Source organism: Photinus pyralis, unplaced genomic scaffold (genome assembly GCF_008802855.1).
Source record: "Photinus pyralis isolate 1611_PpyrPB1 unplaced genomic scaffold, Ppyr1.3 Ppyr1.4_LG5, whole genome shotgun sequence".
Lineage (NCBI taxonomy): Eukaryota > Metazoa > Arthropoda > Insecta > Coleoptera > Lampyridae > Photinus > Photinus pyralis.
This window is the reverse complement of record NW_022170596.1, coordinates 33,652,704-33,673,210: the sequence shown is the minus strand read 5'-3', so window position 1 is coordinate 33,673,210 and position 20,507 is coordinate 33,652,704. Positions and strand designations below refer to the sequence as shown.

The following is a 20,507-nucleotide window of genomic DNA, read 5'->3' as shown; positions in this document are numbered from 1 at the left end:
GAAGATGTTAAAAGGTGCTCTTCAACTTACAAGTGATCGGTATTTCAGGCAAATTTTTGTTGCAAACATTTTGGCCCGCTGAACTTTTAAAATAGCAAGGCTCGCTTATTGAAGAACAAGGCCTTATGATTAATCTTGAAAAAGCACGGCATCTCATCTCTCTCTCTCTCGTGGACAAAATTACGGTTTCCCTCCGGATTCTCTGCAGTTTTCTTTGGTGTTCCTACTGAACCGGAATTCGAAGTTTTCACAGGAAAAATCTGTATTCGCGAATGTACATTTTTCAGTTTTTTTGTCGACAACTAAGTTCGCACTGTGCCTAAAATACTATTGTATATGAAATTAAGTAAACCATGTCTTTTTACAAATACTAGCCAATTTTTAGATTTTGAGACCAAGAACAAACCACCCTATAAATGCATATATAAAGGTAGCCCTTGCCCGTCTGAAAAATTATAATTTATTATTTTAATGAAAACTATCTACTTTGCGTAGTGATCAAATGACCGGAGTTTTTGGAAGAAAATCGTATCGAAAGTGTTACTTTTTCCGCGGTTTCATGGCATTTAGTCCTATCTATGAACAATAGCATCAATTTTTCAGTGACAATAAATGTTGAGTATCAATAATAAGTATTATGTAATTATGGGTTATTATAAGGGTGACTAAGCAAAACATTTCGTATACAACACGTTTTGGAAGTGTTTTTAACACTTATTTGCTGCAAGTTCACGAAAAAAAGGTGTTTAAAAACCACTTTTCAAAGGTTGACCAGCCAATGTTTTTGCGATAGTTTCGTTTAGTGTTTTTGTTGATTATTGAAGAATTCCGCAAGCAACTCTGCTTGATCCATTTCGAGTCAGAAATAGGTAGTATGCAAAGATTACTCGGACAAGTAAACAACACGCTAACGTCACTTTCACCTCGTCTCCAAAACTGTTGTGTAGTTGTACACTATTAGTTAACTTCACATGTCTTTGGTTTAGTGAACTTTAATCAATTATAAACGGAACAAGTACAGAGAGTTATCTATACCGAAAAAAGAATATTCTAACGAAGCAATGCCTAAACTAATCATAATATTAATTGACAATTTCCCTTTTTTTCGCGACAACGGCTATTTTTTTGCGGATTAATTGAATTTTAAATTAATAGAACATAATAATAACTTTCAAACTTATAGTCGTACCTACAAATAACACTATCGTACTTCACATATTTTCGTTTCTCTGTTTCATTTTGTTTACAGTGTCCACAAAAGTCCTTTTTTCATTATTATTATTATTATTATTATTATTATTATATAGTAGAAATGGGATTCGAACGTGAATTTATCTACAATGCAAATGTAACACACTAATAAATGGTAGGTACCTATACATTCAAAAGAGGGAACAGGAGTAACCGTTTATTAAAACCAGGGTGCTACAATTGCCAAAAGACCATCTCTAGACAGATAACAGACGGTTTCATTTACGTTAATCCTTTGAGGTAACTCATACGTACGATTTAGACATACGTTCGATTCTACCGTCCCGTTCATAGTTTGTTTAGAACCTGTGGTTTGCTGTGCATTTACCTCAATTTTGTCTGGAGTTACGTTGCATCGTATATCTTGGGGAGCAAAACCGTTTACGTTCACAATAATCTGAGGAAATTAACAAACTAACGTATATCTAATTCCATTAACTCATACCTCAACTCTGTCATCATGAAACTGAACATTGTCCATTTCTTGCTCCAGCAAATTTGGGGTACCTACACGATCCCTGATGGTTGATTCAAAACAAGTGGCTTTGATTTGGCAGTAAATGAATCAAAACGTGTTTACGAAGAAATTTGCATATTTTGGAAAGCTGTGGGTAAGGTGTGGGTCTTCCACATTTCAATTAGTAAATTTACTTTTTTGACATGGTTTGATTTATAAAAATCCCGTCATTGTCAAGTTTTAGTATATAATGACGTCCTGTACTTCAATTGTTTGTTGACAAGCAAAAACCACACTTTCTATGTCCAATTATCCAACAAAATAAGACCTGAAAACCGCAAAATTTTAGGTTTTCGGTAGATTCTATAAGTTCTTCCAAGATAAGTATTGATAGATAGGTATACGAGTATAATGCACTTAAAGTCAATCCTAACTTTCTTGCGTGATTCGTGGGTGGTAGAATCTCTCATGCTATTCTAATTAAAGGTCTCAACAAAGGGAACTGTTTCCTACTAAGTACAAGTCTTCTTTCTTACCCCTCGTCAAAATAGGGGGTTTGGGGTGGAGGGGAGAACTACTCTAATGAATGGTCGCTTCTGAAACCCTCATTAAGAGTACAATAGGTACGTCATTCAAATTAAACGACGAACTATTGTTCATTAATTGGATGCACCCGAGGATTATAACTGTTTGTGTTTGGCTTAGTTAATTTCTTCATCTTCAAAAATGAACCGAAATATTCAAGATAATTGAATAATTAACTGTATAATCTGTAATACAAAAATATAGCACCAAGATCGTTGAAACTAAATTACATTGTATAGCAATATGTTGCTAAACTGTTCAATATTGAAAATTATTTCTTGGAAAAATCAAAACGACTTCTAAATACTAAACTTAAGATTTGGTTACATTATGGAAAACTGTTCAATAGGTACAGAATGTTTTTTAAGGTGTTCCAGAAAACCCCCGATTGTCTATTTAACATCCACTAGGTACTGAATAAGTCTTCTGTCTTTCAAATGATTATTACTAAAATTGGATTTGTAGGTACCATATACCTAGAGGAATACGGAAATGTATCGTTTAGAAATATGGCAATGTTTAAAACACGTTTAAGGCACTACTTAATATCGGCACTACAATTAAAATGATTACCAAATTAGAACAAGTTAATTGCAATATTCATAAGGTAAAAGGTTTTATATTAGTTAATTTCCTCAAAGAGAGAGAGACAGAGGTTGTTGTACTAACTACGTTAAGATATCAAAACAACGCCGGTTTTACTAATATAAATAATAATATATGGGTGGACAACATTGCCACTATACATTTTCCCAACTGGTAAGAAAATAATTCAAGCTTTTGGTATCTACTTATGTAGGCATTTTTATTATTCGTAACTTTGGTGAATTTTAAACACTTTTGGTGGTGCAATTTGTTTAGATTTATACGATATCCCTAATATCTATAGAAAGTCGGGCGGCGATTTCAAATGCCGCCGTTTTCAGTGCAAGAATTAAGTGAACTGTATACATAATATGTATATTAAACTTCTACTGTATTCTTACATCAGAGTTATAAATAATGGATAGGTCATCCACGTCCAGTGAAAGGAAAAGTAACAAGATCCCATCACTTCTCCATAAAAAATTAAATACGGAAATTGTAATTGTAACGCAAATCCTATTTGTAATTTTTTATCTTCAATTATAATGATTAATTCGTTCATTTGTGTGTAAAGGGCATGAACTTAATAGTTTGACTTTCTTAACTATGTTAACTGGTAGATAATTACTTAATGCAAAAAAAACTTCTTTTTATTGCAAGTATAGGTAGTCGTAGTCGCATGTGAAATATGTAAATTCTGATAGATTCGAGGTTAATTACTCTTACTATTTACTATTCTCATTCATCGCATCGTTAGAGGAATTATTAAAGTCGTGGGTGGATCCATCATCCATGTGGTCATCTTAAACAATATTAAAAATAAAATAAGAAAATAAATCCCAGTAATTAAGTTGTTGGGTGTAATTGAATTCATCACAATGAAGCAGTTTCGCAATTTAGTAATCATCTTGATTACACTTTAGTACTTCATCAGTAGCATAATTATTGCCCAAGAAACAATGTAAGGTTGAGCTTCTTTTACCTGGCGTAATTAACACCGTCTACGAATTTGGTAATATGTGCAAGTGTTCTTCACGCGCACCCATTTCTTGGTGTTGCCCAAGTTCCCCGGATTAGAGTAATTTTTAATTTTTATTGCTTGTAATCTCATATCATTAAAATTGGAAACGTGAACCACTTGCACTTCTAGTAGGTACACGATCGTCTGCGCGTGATTCTTACGCTTCCTTATTAGAGGTTTTCCAGTTTCTTTACCTTGATCATATTCGTTTTTAGTTTGGTTTGGTACCTCAGCAACTGACTAATCCAATCGCATTAATTGAAATCAGAACTCTTCGCTGAGCCCTAGCTGGTTTTTTTGATGCCCTAGTTCGCTCTTTTTATTGAAATGAATTTTAGTTTTGAAATGTTCGCTGCAAAAAAATCTCTGTTCTCCTTTATCAAAGAACCTGGCAAAAAATAATCTGATTCAGATTTGACGAGAACTGATAACGGATGTGAAAATGTTCTTTGGTAACAATTAAAAAAGCATGTTCTAAAAAGGCAACAAAGTTTTGTAACATAAATAATCTGATTCAGATACATCACTGAAAGCACTTAGTTTTTAGCGTAACCCAATGTTGGAAGCGGTTATATCCTTCCCCCTTTCCTTCGAGTGTCTGTTACTCTGTTCTCGATCAAACTTCACCTACTGATTTTGCGATTTGTGATATGATCGCGTTTACGGTGTCTAGTTGTGCAAAGTCCGGGAAGGGGAAGTTTAGTAAGGGGAGGAAGGAGTTTGTTCTTTGTTTTCCTAGGTTAGATATCGTACGGATTGATGAACTTTTATTTTTTCTCAATCGAGTGATTTTATGCCGATAAAGAAAGAGTCCCAGCTATGCAGAGACACGGCCTGTCGTAAGAGGCAACTAATGAAGAGAGCAACAGGTGCTTAAGAATTAGGGATGTTTTAGGATTGGTAGTCTAAATTTGTCGTAGTTGCAGCAGGTCTCTTATAATTGCCCTTGGCAGTGTTCATTCCTGTGAAATGTAAAGTATAGTTGAATTAATGTCATGCAAAAAAGTAGATTACAAGTTTATATTAAAGAAAGGAAGAAATATGTTTTGTTACAGAACTGACGGTTTTATACAATATAAATGGAACTAGGTACATAGTGGAATTAATTAAATCAAATGGAAACAATAAAATTAAATGCGAAACATAAAAAGAAATCTGAACAGTAAATAGAAAACAATATCCACACAGTTACAAATACAGTTACTTAAATTCACAATATGATTCTATTGAGATTCACCACTCTGAAATGTCACGTGTGTATTGTCTCATTTACAAATTGCTATACGGTGCTAGATACGGTGTGTACCTATACAGATCTTCAATCTTTAGACAATACCGTCCGGATATGCATGAAGTATACATACAGGGTAGGGGTTTCGCAAGATCCCATAATTGGACCTCTTTCATGCCAGATCGGGATAGTATTTTCATGAGAGAACTATTACAATTACATCTAGTGACCCTACTAACTAAAAGTGAAGAACAAGTTAATAATTAATAATGCACTGCGGTATAAAAGTGGACTACTGCCAACAGTGCCGTTCCGTAGAACGTCCCGGCCTGGTCATGCAATCATAATACCCGGCCCAAAAAATTGAAAATACTCATACTCATATTTACAAAAAAAATATATTCTTTTATTAGTCCACTAAAAGTCAACTGAGGTTGAGTTAGCATTAATTAGCGTTTAGAAAGCAGGTAGAGTGGGTAAAGCTAAAGATAGGATGGCTTGCAGCCTTGCACTTGCGTTGTGCAGTGAGAACAATGGTAGATTTGTCGGTGACTCCAAAAAACATTTTACCTCAGTCAGAGTGAATAAACAGACTATAAAGTGCCTCGTTTATTATTTTTTCGTATGTGTTTCCCGGCCCTGCATTGTCCCGGCCCGGTCAACCACTGTCCTTTCATGACCTCGACGGGACGGCACTGACTGCCAATCAATCAATCAAGCTGTAAGAGAAATAGGCAGTCAGAACCAAAGTACAGATACCACTCAACAAACGATCGATTGAAATAATTAGAGAAATCTTAATTTTATTAAAGTGTTAATAATCCAAAATATCCGGTCGTAACTGCGATTCCCATCAAATCTTCCGAACCGAACTTAACTTCCTTGATTGCATTTAAATTTTGATTTAGGCGACACTGGGTTCGTTACAATTACAGACAAAAAACTTACCCTAACTGATACTTGAAAACCGAAAATCGTATAGAGCTGGTTTCATTTTGGGCTCAAATAATGTCGCAAACATATTCTACTTTACAAAAGAAAATTAAAAAATCGCAGTTTTTTTGCTACCGGAGCGCTTAGACACGTTTTTCATATCCGCAACTTCTACTTTACTATACCTTGATGCTCTAGCTCTAGTCCATAATGTTCTACCAGAATAATTGAAGGTAATCTAACTTAAATTCAGTTGTTTAATTTGATAACGCAAAATAGAACCCGAATAACTGATCTAGAAAACTGATAACTAAGAAAAACATCTACTTTGACCATGTCGTTTAGTCTTTTCTTTTTCTCTTAGTAGGTACGTCGCAGTTCACATCATTCTTTCGGTGTTTTTAATTCATTTCGTTTCTATAATTTTTTCTAAGCGCATAGCCCAGGGCCGCTTCTATTTTCCCTTCAGCGACTTCAACTTCTACTGCATTAGGGGTTACAGCCGCAAGTCCTTGTGTATATAATTAAAACTGTTCTGCAATAAATTTGAAATATTGGCGGTTTGTCCGCGTTCAATGCATTCGTTGGAAAATTTCGATATCGCCAATGGATAGAACAATACTTCATTGTAAAATGCCTAAAGTTTTTTTTAGCAATTGAAAGTTGCCCAAACCAAACCATTACAAATTCTTTGATCATGCTTACCCAAACATCCTATTTTTTGTGTCAGAAAATCAACATTTGCATCAACGTATATATCTTTTAATATCTGAGGGAAGTGTGCCTCTTTACTTTTATACATTGAAAAGTGTTAGTGATAGGAACTCTTGGTAAACGATTGTTTATTGTAAGAATCTTTGTGCCACAAAAGTTTTCTATCCACCCCCGAAGCACATTACCGTAGTGTAGGGTAGGTAATCTCAAATCTGTGCTATGCAAGTATAAGAAAGGGAATAATTAAGAGACTCATCTCTAAAATTAGTACGAAGAGAAAAGCGGAACCAAGGTAACTTATGTGTAATTACACACTTGCAAAAGATTTATTAAGTATGTACTTGAAAATCTATCGGTTATGGTAATACGACATCAACAAGAGTAAGCCAATGTTACCAATTATAAAATTCGTTACAGGAAATAAACATCACCTTTACACCTTAACTGCATTGTTTTGTATTCACCTACACGACTGTGTAGGTATTTATCCTTATTCACGGTTTTTAAAGAAATTGAAACTTGCAGGAAGGAAATCGGTTCGTGAGAGGCCATAAGCATTTGCAATAAAGGAATTGCAGGTGATGCTGATGATCCAACTTCATGCAACCTTGTTCGATTCAGAAAGAAAAATCTTTGTATAACTTTCAAGATGGGACATTGAATTTTGAACTTATTGGTCGATCCTTGACATACAGTCGAGTTTTGCAACACTATAGGCATAATGTCAAAAAAATATTTATGATTAATACTTTATATTCCATGAACTTCCAAAAGGCGGGAGTTGGTTACAACAGGCTCATCTGATACGATCTTGACATTTTCAACTAGTGTAAACAGTAATAAGTGATAGAACAAGTAATAATTATGTAATGAGTGTTTCTTCACCAGTGTGTATTGCACTGACAAATATTTGTTTTGGCAGACTTCCGAAATTCTTCCTCAAGTGAAGTCATTGTGACCTCAGTACCTGCCATCCTCGATTTGTATATCATACTGTTGAAGATCATTGAATCCATCTATGGGGATTATATTTCTTTTATTGATTACAGACACAAATCGTATTCAGAGAGTACCGGTAATTAGTTTCACAAGTAGTAAGGTAAGAGAAGAGAATGATTTACGAAATTCGTCATTAGGAAATATTTGTTATAATTTAATCTTAGCGGGGATTAGTGTTTTACTATGTAAGTTTGGGGGGCAAAATGTGTTTTATATAGAAAGGAGGGCCAAGGTTTTGATTTGACTACTATAAAAGCAAAATTCACCTCGGAATCTTTAGTCGCAAAAAGTAACATGAAGGTAAATACAAACACTTCGCTGATTTACAAAAGTGATTAACATCTTTATCATTGTTTCAGGCGTTTGTCGTTTTAATCTCCGTGGCGGCTATTGCTTCAGTTAAAGGTAGGTACCTAATTTTCTTTTGGTAGTCACGAACAATAATTAACTAATTAAATTATTAGCCTCGTTCGCGCCGATAATGAGGTACCTAATGGAAATTGCTACCCAATTTTCTTGTGAAATTTACGATCTTGCTAAACTGTTATATAAATAATTAAGTAGTAGAACTCAACCAAATACTTTCACATAGCATTCTTTGAAGATTAAACTTTGAAACTGTGAATGTTCCAGTTTGATTAGAATTTTGATACTTAATTGAAAGTTATTATCACACTAGAAAGCGCATTTTCTACAGCATCAGATGATTAAAAGGAAACACTATTTTTGAACTCGATACATAATTATGCTTAAAATTGATCTGTGCACACTAAATCACTTTTAACCCCCTGGGTGTTGTCGAGTAATAAGTTCATCCTCTTTTAGATCACAAAAATGCGCTCCTTACTAAGTATTTTAGTAATATGATAATATTGATGCAATGATGCGTTTTCCAGCTGGCTATCTCGGCGGAGGTGGTGGATATGGAGGAGGAGGTGGATACGGAGGAGGAGGATACGGCGGAGGCGGCGGTTGGAAGGGTGGTTTTGGCGGCGGTGGATTAAGTGGATGGAAAGGAGGCCTAGGAGGTGGATACGGGGGTGGGTCCGGAGGTGGATGGAAGGGTGGTTTCGGAGGAGGAAGTCTCGGAGGATTTGGTGGCGGATACGGGGGCGGAGGTGGATGGAAGGGTGGTTTCGGAGGAGGAAGTCTCGGAGGAATTGGCGGCGGATACGGGGGCGGAGGGGGATGGAAAGGCGGATTCGGAGGAGGTGATTCCTATAAAGTTATAAAAGTTGTGGTTCCCAGCGGTGGAGGAGGTGGATGGAAAGGAGGTTACGGAGGAGGCGGAGGCTGGCAAGGTGGACTTGGAGGAGGCGGTTGGCAAGGAGGAATTGGAGGAGGCGGAGGCGGTTGGCAAGGTGGATATGGAGGAGGATACGGAGGCGGTGGTGGATGGAAATGGTAAACTGTTTACCGTTTGCATGCTATGAACAATGGTTGTGCGTGTTGTCTGTAAATATGTATGTGTTTTCAGTATTCTATTTAATAAATTTTTGTAAACAGACAGTTACATTGATTGCCACTGTAATTAAAAGGTTAACGAATTAACGTATACGTAGATACCTACTACATCAATTATCTCTATACATGAACGGATTTATAATGATTTGACTTCTTATTTTTGTGAAAAATTAGATCATGGTTGGTAGGTATTTACGTTGCATTTTGTGTACGTGGAGGTCACATATTTGACAGCATCCATTTTTTAATGCATCGTCTAACAAATATGAAATAGGCCCAAGCGCCGGCGCAGCGATCCGAGGGGACGCTGCTAAGCTTCTAAATCAAATCGAACATTCGTATTTTAAGACAATCCAACTTGTAAAAAGTAGGATTTCACGGTACATGTGAAAAGTCAATGCCTAATTCTTCACAATTCGTATACGATTAACTCTACGACAAGCTCTCATATCCACATGCTTTCATTATGAAGAGAGCATGTTTTTTGGTACACAGTTTTGCACCTCCAAAAATGTTCAACAATCTAGACCTAATTTTATTCCACTCCAACCACTTCGTGTACTTGTACCATACCAATTAAGTTTCGGAAATCAATTCGGCGTCAGGGTTCAGTCCGGAATATGGTGGGTCCATGTGACGGCTCTGAAATCTGAATGTATGCACGATGGCAATTCTGACCACCTTATACACATATCCATATACATACTTAATCTTATTCATTTATTTTATTTATTTATTTATTCAAAAAACTTTGCAGAACAACAGGCAATGCCCAATAACTGTTCTGCATACGAATTTACAGTTAACAGAAAAGATAATAATAAAAATTTTGACGTACGGGACACTATCTGGTAGGGTAGTCATACCAGTCTCCACCTGAGTAACCAAAAAAGCGCTGGTACCACGAGTGAAATTAAACTTGGGATTTGTCCAATTCGATTGTGACTTTTTTAACGATTTTAGTGCCACCTGCATAAGATTTATTAATATTTTTAATTATCGGAATAGCTTATAGCGTAGTAGATGTAATGCTTGCTACACAAGGGTCAGTTAGTTCACATTACACGAAGGGGTTGCGGGAGGGGACCTAAATAAAACAAAAAAGTTTACCTTTCAATTTAATTTGGGGGAATTACCTTTCCCCTGTATACGTCTTCGAAACCCTCAAGGGTGCAAATTGAATGTTTTTATTTTCGATTCTATCTAATTTAACGTAAATTTTGATGTAAATAAATAGTACGATAGCATCTCGGATGGAACCGTAATTTCGGTTTTTGTTTTCATAATAATCCTTCATTGAAATTCGTAAAAGTCAAGACTTGAATTTGGCTCACCCTGTATCATTAAAGGCACACGGTACATATGTAAACATTTAGGCAACCAACCGTACACAACAGTAATCAGCTGTGTTTGACAGTGGCGCTACTGTCATGTTTCTACTTTTCCAGTTTCAACTCAAAAACACCAAAAAATACCTCCACTCAAACGTGTGTAGAACTAATTTGGTGGCGAATCGCATTTTTCTCAATCGGGAAGATGTTTTTTGTACATTAAATAAAATGTAATTGCTATTAAAAGCGTATACTAACAATGAATACTGTAATTGTGTAAAAGTGTAATTGTTTATCAATTTTTGTGCCTGTAGTGTTGTAAATAATTAAAGTAAGTTTACAAATTGTCCATGCTTACCTTTATTTTCACCCACCCCTCGTATTTTTCAAGTTTTCATTCACTCAAAGTGGTTTGCTTTTTGGTTATCTTGTCAAAATGACGTTTATCATTTAAGTGCAGTTTTTTTATATTTTTATTTATTTATTGCTGCAGGTATGAGTCTAATGCACTACTATGCTAATTTTTATTTCTGTTTTATGACTAATTCATGATATGTGCTTAATAGAATCACATTGTGTTACTCATGTCCTACGAAAGTGGTTAAGTACGAAGACGAAACTTATTAATTGCTCATATTCTTATAGGTTTACCATGGCTTCCATTTACATACCCGTCTGCCTATTCAAAGTTGCTTTACCAATTCTTCTAACAGTATGTAAGTACCTACAAGAATGATGTGCGTGTAGCTATTAGCACAGATGTAAATACACGTACATCTGTGCTATTAGGTAGCCTATTAGATTAATGGTAATTATAACGCGTGCCCCATTTCCCGTGCATTTGATAACTAGGTAAACTATGCCGGCAATTTGATTTGAAGTTTGTCGAGACTGGTTTATGATCAGAAATATGCATTCGCCCTAAAAATTTCAATTGTTAAGAACAGGAGTGTTTATTAATTTACGAGTTAATTTATTGATAAAGATTAATTGGATAGAATGATTCATTTATCAATTTGGAGATTGTGGTAAAGGGTAAACATTAAATTAAGCTTTATTACATGTGTGATTAAATTATCAATTTGATCTCAATTGAATCTGGTGAATAATTTAATTTAGTAATTAATCCAATTATATATCGTACAATTTCTTGTATGAAGTCATGATTAAGATCACGAATATACAGATACACAGTGAGCTAAAAAGTACAACAAGGTACGGGACGAAATAATTACTTTAATGCTCGCTTTAATGTATTTGCAAAGATCTCAAGCTAGCAACTGACTGGACTTTGACATAGGTAAATGTTGATTTTCTTACTCTAATAGGTATTGAGTCATTAATTAGTGATTGGCAGATATGTTACCAATTAGGCTCTGGAAGCTGCTCGGGAAGCTGTACAACTTAATTCTACCAGGTTGGATATTTTATCTGCATATAGTACCCATGAAAAGAAACAAGAAAAAGTTTTAATAAACATAAGTCCACAAACTAAGTGTTGATTTTGTGTCTTAATTTATATATTTTTTAAACACCCTGTATATTTGTGCTACTAGGAGGTATCAACTGTGGCATTATGTGTACCTCTTATAGGCATTATTCAGCAGTACTCATGCATTTTCTTGCATTACTGGACAGTACAAGGCATGTTGTATGTTTATTGTATGGTATGTAGCAAGCCATTGCTGATTAATTTCACAAACCTTAGATGCCTGCAAACGTGAAAAACAATGGTCCCCAATATGTAGGTGAATTTTCATTACTGGATCTATATGCTTTCACCTTTCCCTATGTCAAGGTGTGCATTTGTTGATAATAGCATAAATTCTGCAGCAGAGTTCAAAGTTTTTTTAACATATGCGCGGTTTGCGTCCCCTAGGGTTAACGTTAATTTCAAGTATCGGCAACGGCAACGAAACATTAAAACGTGATGTGAAAATTAATAAAATGTGGTGTCTGAAACACAAACGGTATTATTGAACTCGTACAACATTTGTGGTAAAGTTTACTAATAATTCAGATAGATTTAAAAACAACAATTTCCAAAAAAAATTATTATTTTAAAAACAACAATTTCCAAAAAAAATTATTATTTTAAGGTGTGTTTCTCATAAGAAAGCTTTAGTACAATATTAATAACGCCCCCTTAATACAATAAACACCCCTAACTTCCTTGAGGTTAGAACTGCACGCTAGCGATTAACTTTGTTAACACGTTTTTTCCACAAAAATTCTAGCGAATAATGTTTGACTTCTTTCTTTCCACAAACTTAGCGGACGACCTAAATGCTATGGCGACTTGATGCGCTGGTACCTATCCTCTTTTTCTTTTTACTTCGCTATTTATCTTGCCCCTTAGAAATACCTAAACGGACCCAACGAAAATCACACGTCTAGCGCCCTCTCAGCGCGATTCACATTAAAAGTGAGACCTCTGGTGCCAGCACATTGTCATTAATACAGGTGGGAGAAGATCGCCATTTTGGCCGAAAGTAATCAATGTTGAAGTGTTTATGGCTGTAAAAGTAAATACACTTGCAACAATATCATTTGCAATCAATATGATTACACCTTAAAGAGCAAGGATAGTTTTAAACGTCACATATCACGTTGCTTTCAAGAATGTCCCAAAAACGCAGATAATAATTTAGAAATACATTTCAAAAAAAGAGCGAAGGAATACATTGAAATAAATATAAGTGCTCTATAATTTATGTAATTCAGGATAGTTGACGCTAAATAAGAGAGGCACTGTTAATGTAGTATCTTGTTCGACATTTTTTGGGAAACAAAGTTTTCAGTTTCCGTATCCAGGGACTTCTGAAGAGGTTTATGGGTCAAACAGTTTATCGACGCTATTATTTGTAGGGCTCTGATCCAGCCGATTCGTCATCTTCCTCATCGAGGATTTGCAAAGATAAAAAACCATAAATTAAATGAAAGACGATAGCAAAACTATGAAGGTGGATTATTCTCTTATCTACACTTGTTTGGTATTCGGAGTAAAAGTTTTCATTATCCATATCATGGACTTTTGAACTGGATCATTTTGAGAGGCCTGTCATTTTCCTAATCCATCAGGATTTAGGTTTACCAAGATACAAAGGTATATTCCACTGGATTAATATTCCCCTTACTGCCCAAAAAATACGCAACGGTCTAACACAAATATGGGGATCGATAGGTCTTTCAGAGAAACATTAACTTTAAAATGGGGCTGGCGAGACATTGGTCAAGTTGCTAAAAAAAAGTTACAGTAATGGGCATGCAGAGTGCACGAAGTATATGGGCACGCACGTGTGCGGGGAGGGTAGCAAATTTTTCAGTCGTGTCGCGTATCTGCAATTACTTAACAAGAAAGAAACAGCATTAAATCAAGTTCGGGCTGGTCCATATAGTGCGTTTTGCCGTTGGTCCTACGAAATTAGAGATTAAAAATTGGTTGTGTGATAAATTACAAATAAATTCAACAGAAAGTGAGGTCATAGAACTGAACTCACTTGAATCATTGAATAAAAACACTATTTTTATTCAATGCTTGAATACTGATTTTATATTTGTAATGCGTTTTTGTCTTGGTTTTTGTTGCAGAATTTGCATTCAAAAACAAATTACAATGCTCTTGCCGATTATTAGATACCTACACGGCCCTGACTTATTTGGTAGATTCTGTGCATTAATGAGTGGGTATTCAATTGTAACTTCCCACTCCTGTCATTCTCATGCACTACCCAGTAAGAAATAATAGTTTTCTCATTTTCATCATCAACAGACCATTACAGCTTATGAAATTGTGAGACAAATGAAACGCTTTTTCAATGCTCTTTGCTGTAACTAAAATTGGAAAGACGTACAGGATTTTCCCACTAGTAACCTCGTAACCTTTAGCGTTACTAGATTCGTCTACTGGCGTTTAAAATGAGTAATTCAATCAAAGGTCGGCTTGTAGGTGATTGATCTTACCATAAAGCGTGAGAGATTATAAATATGGCAATTTTCAATTGCATTATTATTAACTCAGGATGTGAAACATTCGATTTTCAGGGAATTGCGGTAGGTATTTTTAAATATGAATCATTTTCCTTAAAGCAGACTTAGTTTTGTAAGGGGCATGGTAATTTTTAGCGCCCATGATTCTATCCGTGCATCTGAGGATTTGAAATCTCATTGAGACGTTGTCGAAAAGAGCTTTCTCGAGAACACCTCTGTACCTGTGGGAGTGTGTGTATTTGAAAGAATGTGTAACTACTGATACTGTTAATAAAGAAAAAGAAAAGCTAGTGGTCATTTTAAAAAATTGATCTACGCATGCGGTTAAAAGGTGTATTGGCGCATGCGCAAACTTACGTAGACACTCAGTTCCACTGTAATCCATATTAAAAATTTCTGTTATACGTTTCCTACTTTACAAACTTGGCCAGTGCTATGCTATACATATTAATTTAATTTGTTGTAAATACCGAGCAGAGATATTTCTATTCAAGCAAACTTGGATCGTGTCGCCGATGGAGGAATGCCTATTTTTAATTTGCTCAAGGGCTATATTTAATTACATTAGCAGACTAATAGATTGTTGTCCTAATTCCCATTATTTCATTTCCTGGGAATTGCTATTAGATTGTCTGCGGCATATCGCGTGGCGACGAAGGATTAAACTTTTCGCGTTAAATGTAAAAAAAACAAAGTTTAATCAATATTTACTTGGTGCAAATAACGATAAGGTTAAAATATTGTCCTGTCAGATTCTTCGCTACCATGAGCGGGCAAAATGACGCAAGTTAATCATTTGCTCAAGTTGTTATTGTGTATTTTTCGTAGCAGCAAAATTGTGAAATACAACTTGGGTAAAATACCTACCTGAAACTTTCCATTTGTAAAAGATCGTCATCCTTTTCACTTTTGTCATAATTTAAAAATTGCATTAGATACCCACACATGTACATTGGCAATTCTTGATTATGATAGGAGAGTGGACAGGGTCCACATCCTCTCTTTCGCTTCCCGAATGTTCTCTCCATACATTTACTTTCTCCAAATTTGTTCTCGGGAGATTAGGCTTGTGCATATTTTAAGAAGAAGACTGTGCATCCCTAAACGAGGGTGTGAATAAATCCTCATCTAAATTAATTTTTTGGAAATTTGAAAAAAACTGCAATTTTTGTTTGGAGAATCCGTTAATTTCATCCTCTTATATGATTCTTAAGAAAAAATTACAGGAGAAACATTTACCATTAATTATTGTGAATTTTCTTTGGCCGATAATTTGGGAAGAGGAAGGAAGAATTTTGTAACAGAAATAGAAAGGAATTTTATGGGTTTGGTGAATGTGTTTTCAAGGGAGAGTTTTCTTAGGTCGATTATATGAATTTTCTACATGCATTTCAGTAACATTCCAACGTCCCACCATACATTTCTCGAGCCGGTGGGAATGCAGGCAGTCTGTTTCTTCTTCCGAGAGGCCCACAAATTGACTTGCTTCAAAAGGAAATCGAGTTTGGAGAGGATTTCGCACATTACTTAATCAGAAGCCTACCAAATAAAAGCCTTTTGTCACTTGTAATTATCGGTCACCTAATTACCTTCAACGTAACTTGCGGTTATAAATAGGCCATGAAAGAAAAGCGGTTTCAAAACTGAAATTATCGGGCTCTTGAATTCCTGTTTTTTTTTTTACTATTGTTTCATAGTATGGCTATACCCCAGTCTAACTCGGTATACCGCATGCTCTGATTAACCGCCGACGCCAAGATATTAATTTTTTTCCGGTGCCTCTTACATTCAATATTTTAATCCCTTAGCGACAAATTGATATGAGATATTTACCGTCAATCGACAGACACGCATTTCCTATTAGCCGGATGTACTAAAGTACGATTTTCAAGTTTCTGTTCCCATTGTGTTTGTCTTATCGATTAAGGTAAGTGACACCACTAAAAGGATGTGGATAAATCGTTCTCACTTTTAAGAAGCGATTCATACCAGTAACCATAATACCAAAATAGAACGTTTGATCGATCTCGTTGATTTTGAGTGGAATTTTTGTTTCTCTCATGTTCTCTTAGCAAAATCTCACCTACACAAAACTCGTAAGGGTCAGTGGATTAAAGAAAATGAGAACAAAATTTACTTTGAAGGTGTTTTATCGCTTGTCTCGTTAGGAATGGATTAATAATAATTATCTGATTGTGACAAACCCAATAAAATCCCGCACAAACCAGTAGCGCCAAGCCTATTTTCGACTTTAATCAATGAGCAAAACCATCTCATTCAAGGATGACTACACCCTTAGATAGTAGTAAGAGCTGCCAATAACCTTTTATCAAAGAAAGAGATTAGGTATTTATTTTAAGGGCACATGTAAATCTGGATCACAGAGCGTATGACGCAAACCTGCCCATATCAAATAAAGAGAAAAAAAGTGTTATTTTACCGCATCCTACCCTTTAGGTTTAGATGGCATGTGCATGTTCATTTGAAACCGAAATGTCGCCACCCCTTAAAAACTCGGTCGATTCCAGCGTTACGTGATTCCCCTGTGGTTTTTGTATTACTCAAATATAACAATCTGACCTTATTTGTTACAAAGAACGTATAATTAAGTAATTGTGACCTCAACAGATAAGTTTACATATTATGATAAACGATTACTCAGAGTTATAAATACCCTTTCGCTTTTTAGGACATTTTTGTCATTCTTATTGGGCTACGGTACCGCACAGACGATCTGCGTCAATTTCATGTTTTAATTTTAGCATATTTAATGTATTTAAGCAACATTCCAGATGTTTCCGTGTGTGAATGCTAAATATGGATATAACTATTGAATAAAATGACACAACGGAAATAGTATTTGATGCCTGCGTATTTGTAATTGAATGACAAATATATACCTAAAGTCATGTAATTCGGAGTGCATCAAGGACGCAAACCAGGATCTCTTTTCTTTCTGATACCAAAGATCATGCTCTTTATAACTGATACCATTGACTAATTTGGTGGGTATTAGTCAATGCTGTGCTGATACTGATGCAAAGTGAAAGTACTGAGTAGATATAAATTAAAAATTCAGAGTTACAGTAGTGAACATATGCGTATCTCCATTGTATGGCAAATTCTTCCATTCCTTTCAAATGCATAACGAAACGAATATATTTACTTAGGTACTAATTGTCTTTGTTTCAAACATTCTATTCTCATCAAAAAGATCACCAAAGGGAATTTGTTTCACGGATGCCAACGATGGCTTTCTACTCTGTTTCAACTTACACTCTAGAATACCTACCAATGGTCTTTTAAGATAGAACTGTTTGAGGGCACAATGAGGGGCGCATTAATCGACACAAGGCACACATCTCTGCGAATATTTTTTTATAATTGCTATGTTGAGTGGAACTAGACCACTTTTCAGCACTTCGTTACATCCAAAATGCTCATAAAATCTCAAAGCAGTTCTAAAAGTTATAGTTCAATCGATTTTTTTATATTCCCTGATGTTGAGAAGTCCGCCGAAGGCCTGCTACTGCTGCGGATGATGAGTCATGTTCTTGCCAGGGTATTTGAATAGTAGAGTGTATTCTTGGATTATCTATACCAATCCATACTTAAAAACGTCTACTTAGACATAAGTGTCCCGTTTCTATGTCACTGGGGGCCATAATAATAAATGTCTCATTTCCCGTCGAGATTTCGCTTAAGCAACAAGCGGGGTCGAAATAGAGGGAAAAGACTGGTTGCCAAAGAGTAATATGAAATGCTCTTCAAATTTCGATTCTTTGAAATATTGATGAGATTAACTGCAATAGATTGATTGATTGAATCTGGTGTAACTCATCATTTGGAGCTGACATTCTAAGAACCTCTAAGTGGTGTATCTTCTAGTTCACACTACTGATAACGTTTTGTCTCTTTTTTTCAGAAGAAAAAGATTTGAGGACTCCTTTTCCAACTCTTCCCTATCACTGACACCTATCCAGATGCCAGCAACCTAGCAACTCCCAAAGTTTCATCAGTAGCCTGCTCCTATTGGGATTATAGAAATTCGGTAGCTTGACTCTTAGCGGTAACTTACCGACATCGGTTCAGAGAAGAAGAGCCTTCATAGAAGTAGTCTCGGACGTAGCCAACCTATTATCCTCATACATCCATTCTACACATCCAAGATCCAGTTCCATTTTGCATTAGACACTCATAAATCTAGTGTGTGACATAGCTTCAGTCTTATCGATACTGTTACATATTGTATATACGTAGATATCCTGATGTTTATGTAATGTTTTGCCGAAAGGCGTCAAATAAATGAATCAATTGTATACAGTTCAGTTTTTCTACAAGCTCTGGACTTCAGTGATGTGACCAACATAATAGTACATTGTTTACCAAGGACGAGAAGTGAGTTTTCACTGACAAGTCGGAAGTCCGTGGTAAACACTACATTTTTTTTTATTAGTATGCTAAAATTTCTTGTATATAAACGGCTAGTCAACACAGATATAATAGAAATCAAAGGAAGCAGAGAAGTGGAAAGGAGGCAGAGAAGTAAAATTTCTCTGCCTGTTTTCCGCTTCTCTGCCCCTAGCAACGAAACGATAGTTCGCTGTTTGAATATAATCAGCGAAATGTCACATATGACGTACTTATAAAAAATACTTTATTAAAAAATAAATGGACTATCTTCTAAAGATAAGCTTGACATTTTCGGATGAAAAATGTCACTTATTTTCCAAATACTTGTATGCAGAACGTGTTTACAAGTTTTAAGTTTGCAATATCAATATTGGCATGCAGTTAGATACCAAATAGCATTCTAGCAATAGATTTGCATATTTAATGTGAATTTATTCTGCTATAAATATGCAAAAATGTAGTAAAATATTGAGAGAGACCTCGGAGACAACTTAAACAAAAACCTGGAATCTACCCTACCATAGCCTTCTACAACGATGAAAAAACGTAATCCACCAAATCCCATAATGTAACAACTTTGCCTTTTGAAACAGTGATTTTTATCTCTCTTTCTTTCCTCTCTCTCAAGTCAAAAATCCATAGAAAATTGAACCTTCATCATCATTTAATCCACTGCACTTTTTCTAAAAAACTGCCTAATTGTTTTGTATTCCTTTCCCTCGTTTATTATCACATCCACTTCCTTACAACGGTCTTCCAAATACTTTTTCTTTGCCTGTTTTGCTTCCCTGTTTATTTCATTCCTTATTGCTCTGTACTTTCTTTTTCCTTCCCTTGTAATGGTCTCCCTTTTCTTTTCTATTTTCTCAATAATTTCCTCTTTTATCGACTCTTTTCTAGTATGTGCTTTCTGTCGACCTTGTTTTTGGGCTGTTTGTCATACTAGTTTTCAAGTTCACCAATCTATCCTCTATTCCTGTGATCACAGATATATTTGACGTTTTGCTATAGGAAACTAAAGGGTGGGGAGGGTCTAAAGTTTGTACAAAATTTGATCGTCTTTTCTTAGCATCTAAATCCGGCATTCTGTTCAGCAAAAGAAGAGTGTAAGTACTTACTACTGTCCTTTTATTTTCATACCATAATACCGCTGTTTCTAATACATGAGAGGCTTTCTCCATGACTCGATCATGTTTCCTCGTCTCCATTTTGTAATTTTTCATCATCCTCTTTTTCACCATAGCGACAATCTCATCATTAATAATTTCAAAGGTCTTAACGTCACTTCTTATACTAAGTCTAAGCGTCTTCCTTGTAAGAGCCCTAAAATCTTACAGTCATTTTCTTCCTATTTCCTCATAATGTCGCAACAACATTTTTTTGTTCCATCAATTGATTCCACTATTTCGAAAATTTTGTAGCGTTGGTGTACTGCACGCGTCCGCTACCATTGTACCCACAATCTTTCAGGGTAAGTCTTTAAAAAATGATATGACTCTTTCATTCCACATTTTTTCTGTACATTCGCTATAT

General features: G+C 35.5%; 2 protein-coding genes across 12 annotated transcripts in view; both read left to right on the top strand.

Moving 5' to 3' along the window:
* The first annotated feature begins 7,188 nt into the window (after window positions 1-7,188).
* Window positions 7,189-9,283, top strand: LOC116171286 (ctenidin-3-like). Of its 4 annotated transcripts, none has more exons than XM_031488043.1 (4): window positions 7,189-7,253; window positions 7,827-8,076; window positions 8,136-8,181; window positions 8,673-9,283. In XM_031488043.1, the coding sequence occupies exons 2-4, from the start codon at window positions 8,071-8,073 to the stop codon at window positions 9,182-9,184; spliced, it is 564 nt and encodes a 187-aa protein (XP_031343903.1). In that variant the 5' UTR covers window positions 7,189-7,253; window positions 7,827-8,070; the 3' UTR covers window positions 9,185-9,283. The 4 variants fall into 4 exon arrangements, with proteins under 4 accessions (XP_031343903.1, XP_031343902.1, XP_031343900.1 ...); XM_031488042.1 differs by lacking the exon at window positions 7,189-7,253 and adding an exon at window positions 7,594-7,632; XM_031488040.1 differs by lacking the exon at window positions 7,189-7,253 and having other exon boundaries at window positions 7,618-7,876.
* Window positions 9,284-10,684: 1,401 nt separating this feature from the next.
* The window catches only part of LOC116171283 (piezo-type mechanosensitive ion channel component), a 41,084-nt gene continuing 31,261 nt past the window's right edge, over window positions 10,685-20,507 (top strand). For 5 of the 8 annotated variants that reach the window (XM_031488036.1, XM_031488032.1, XM_031488033.1 and 2 more), the window contains exons 1-2: window positions 10,685-10,902; window positions 11,217-11,287. In XM_031488036.1, coding sequence (XP_031343896.1) covers window positions 11,224-11,287 — 64 coding nt within the window. In that variant the 5' untranslated portion in view covers window positions 10,685-10,902; window positions 11,217-11,223. Of the gene's footprint in view, window positions 10,903-11,045; window positions 11,065-11,216; window positions 11,288-20,507 lie in introns of those variants that run through there. The other 3 variants (XM_031488037.1, XM_031488035.1, XM_031488031.1) reach the window with 2 other exon arrangements.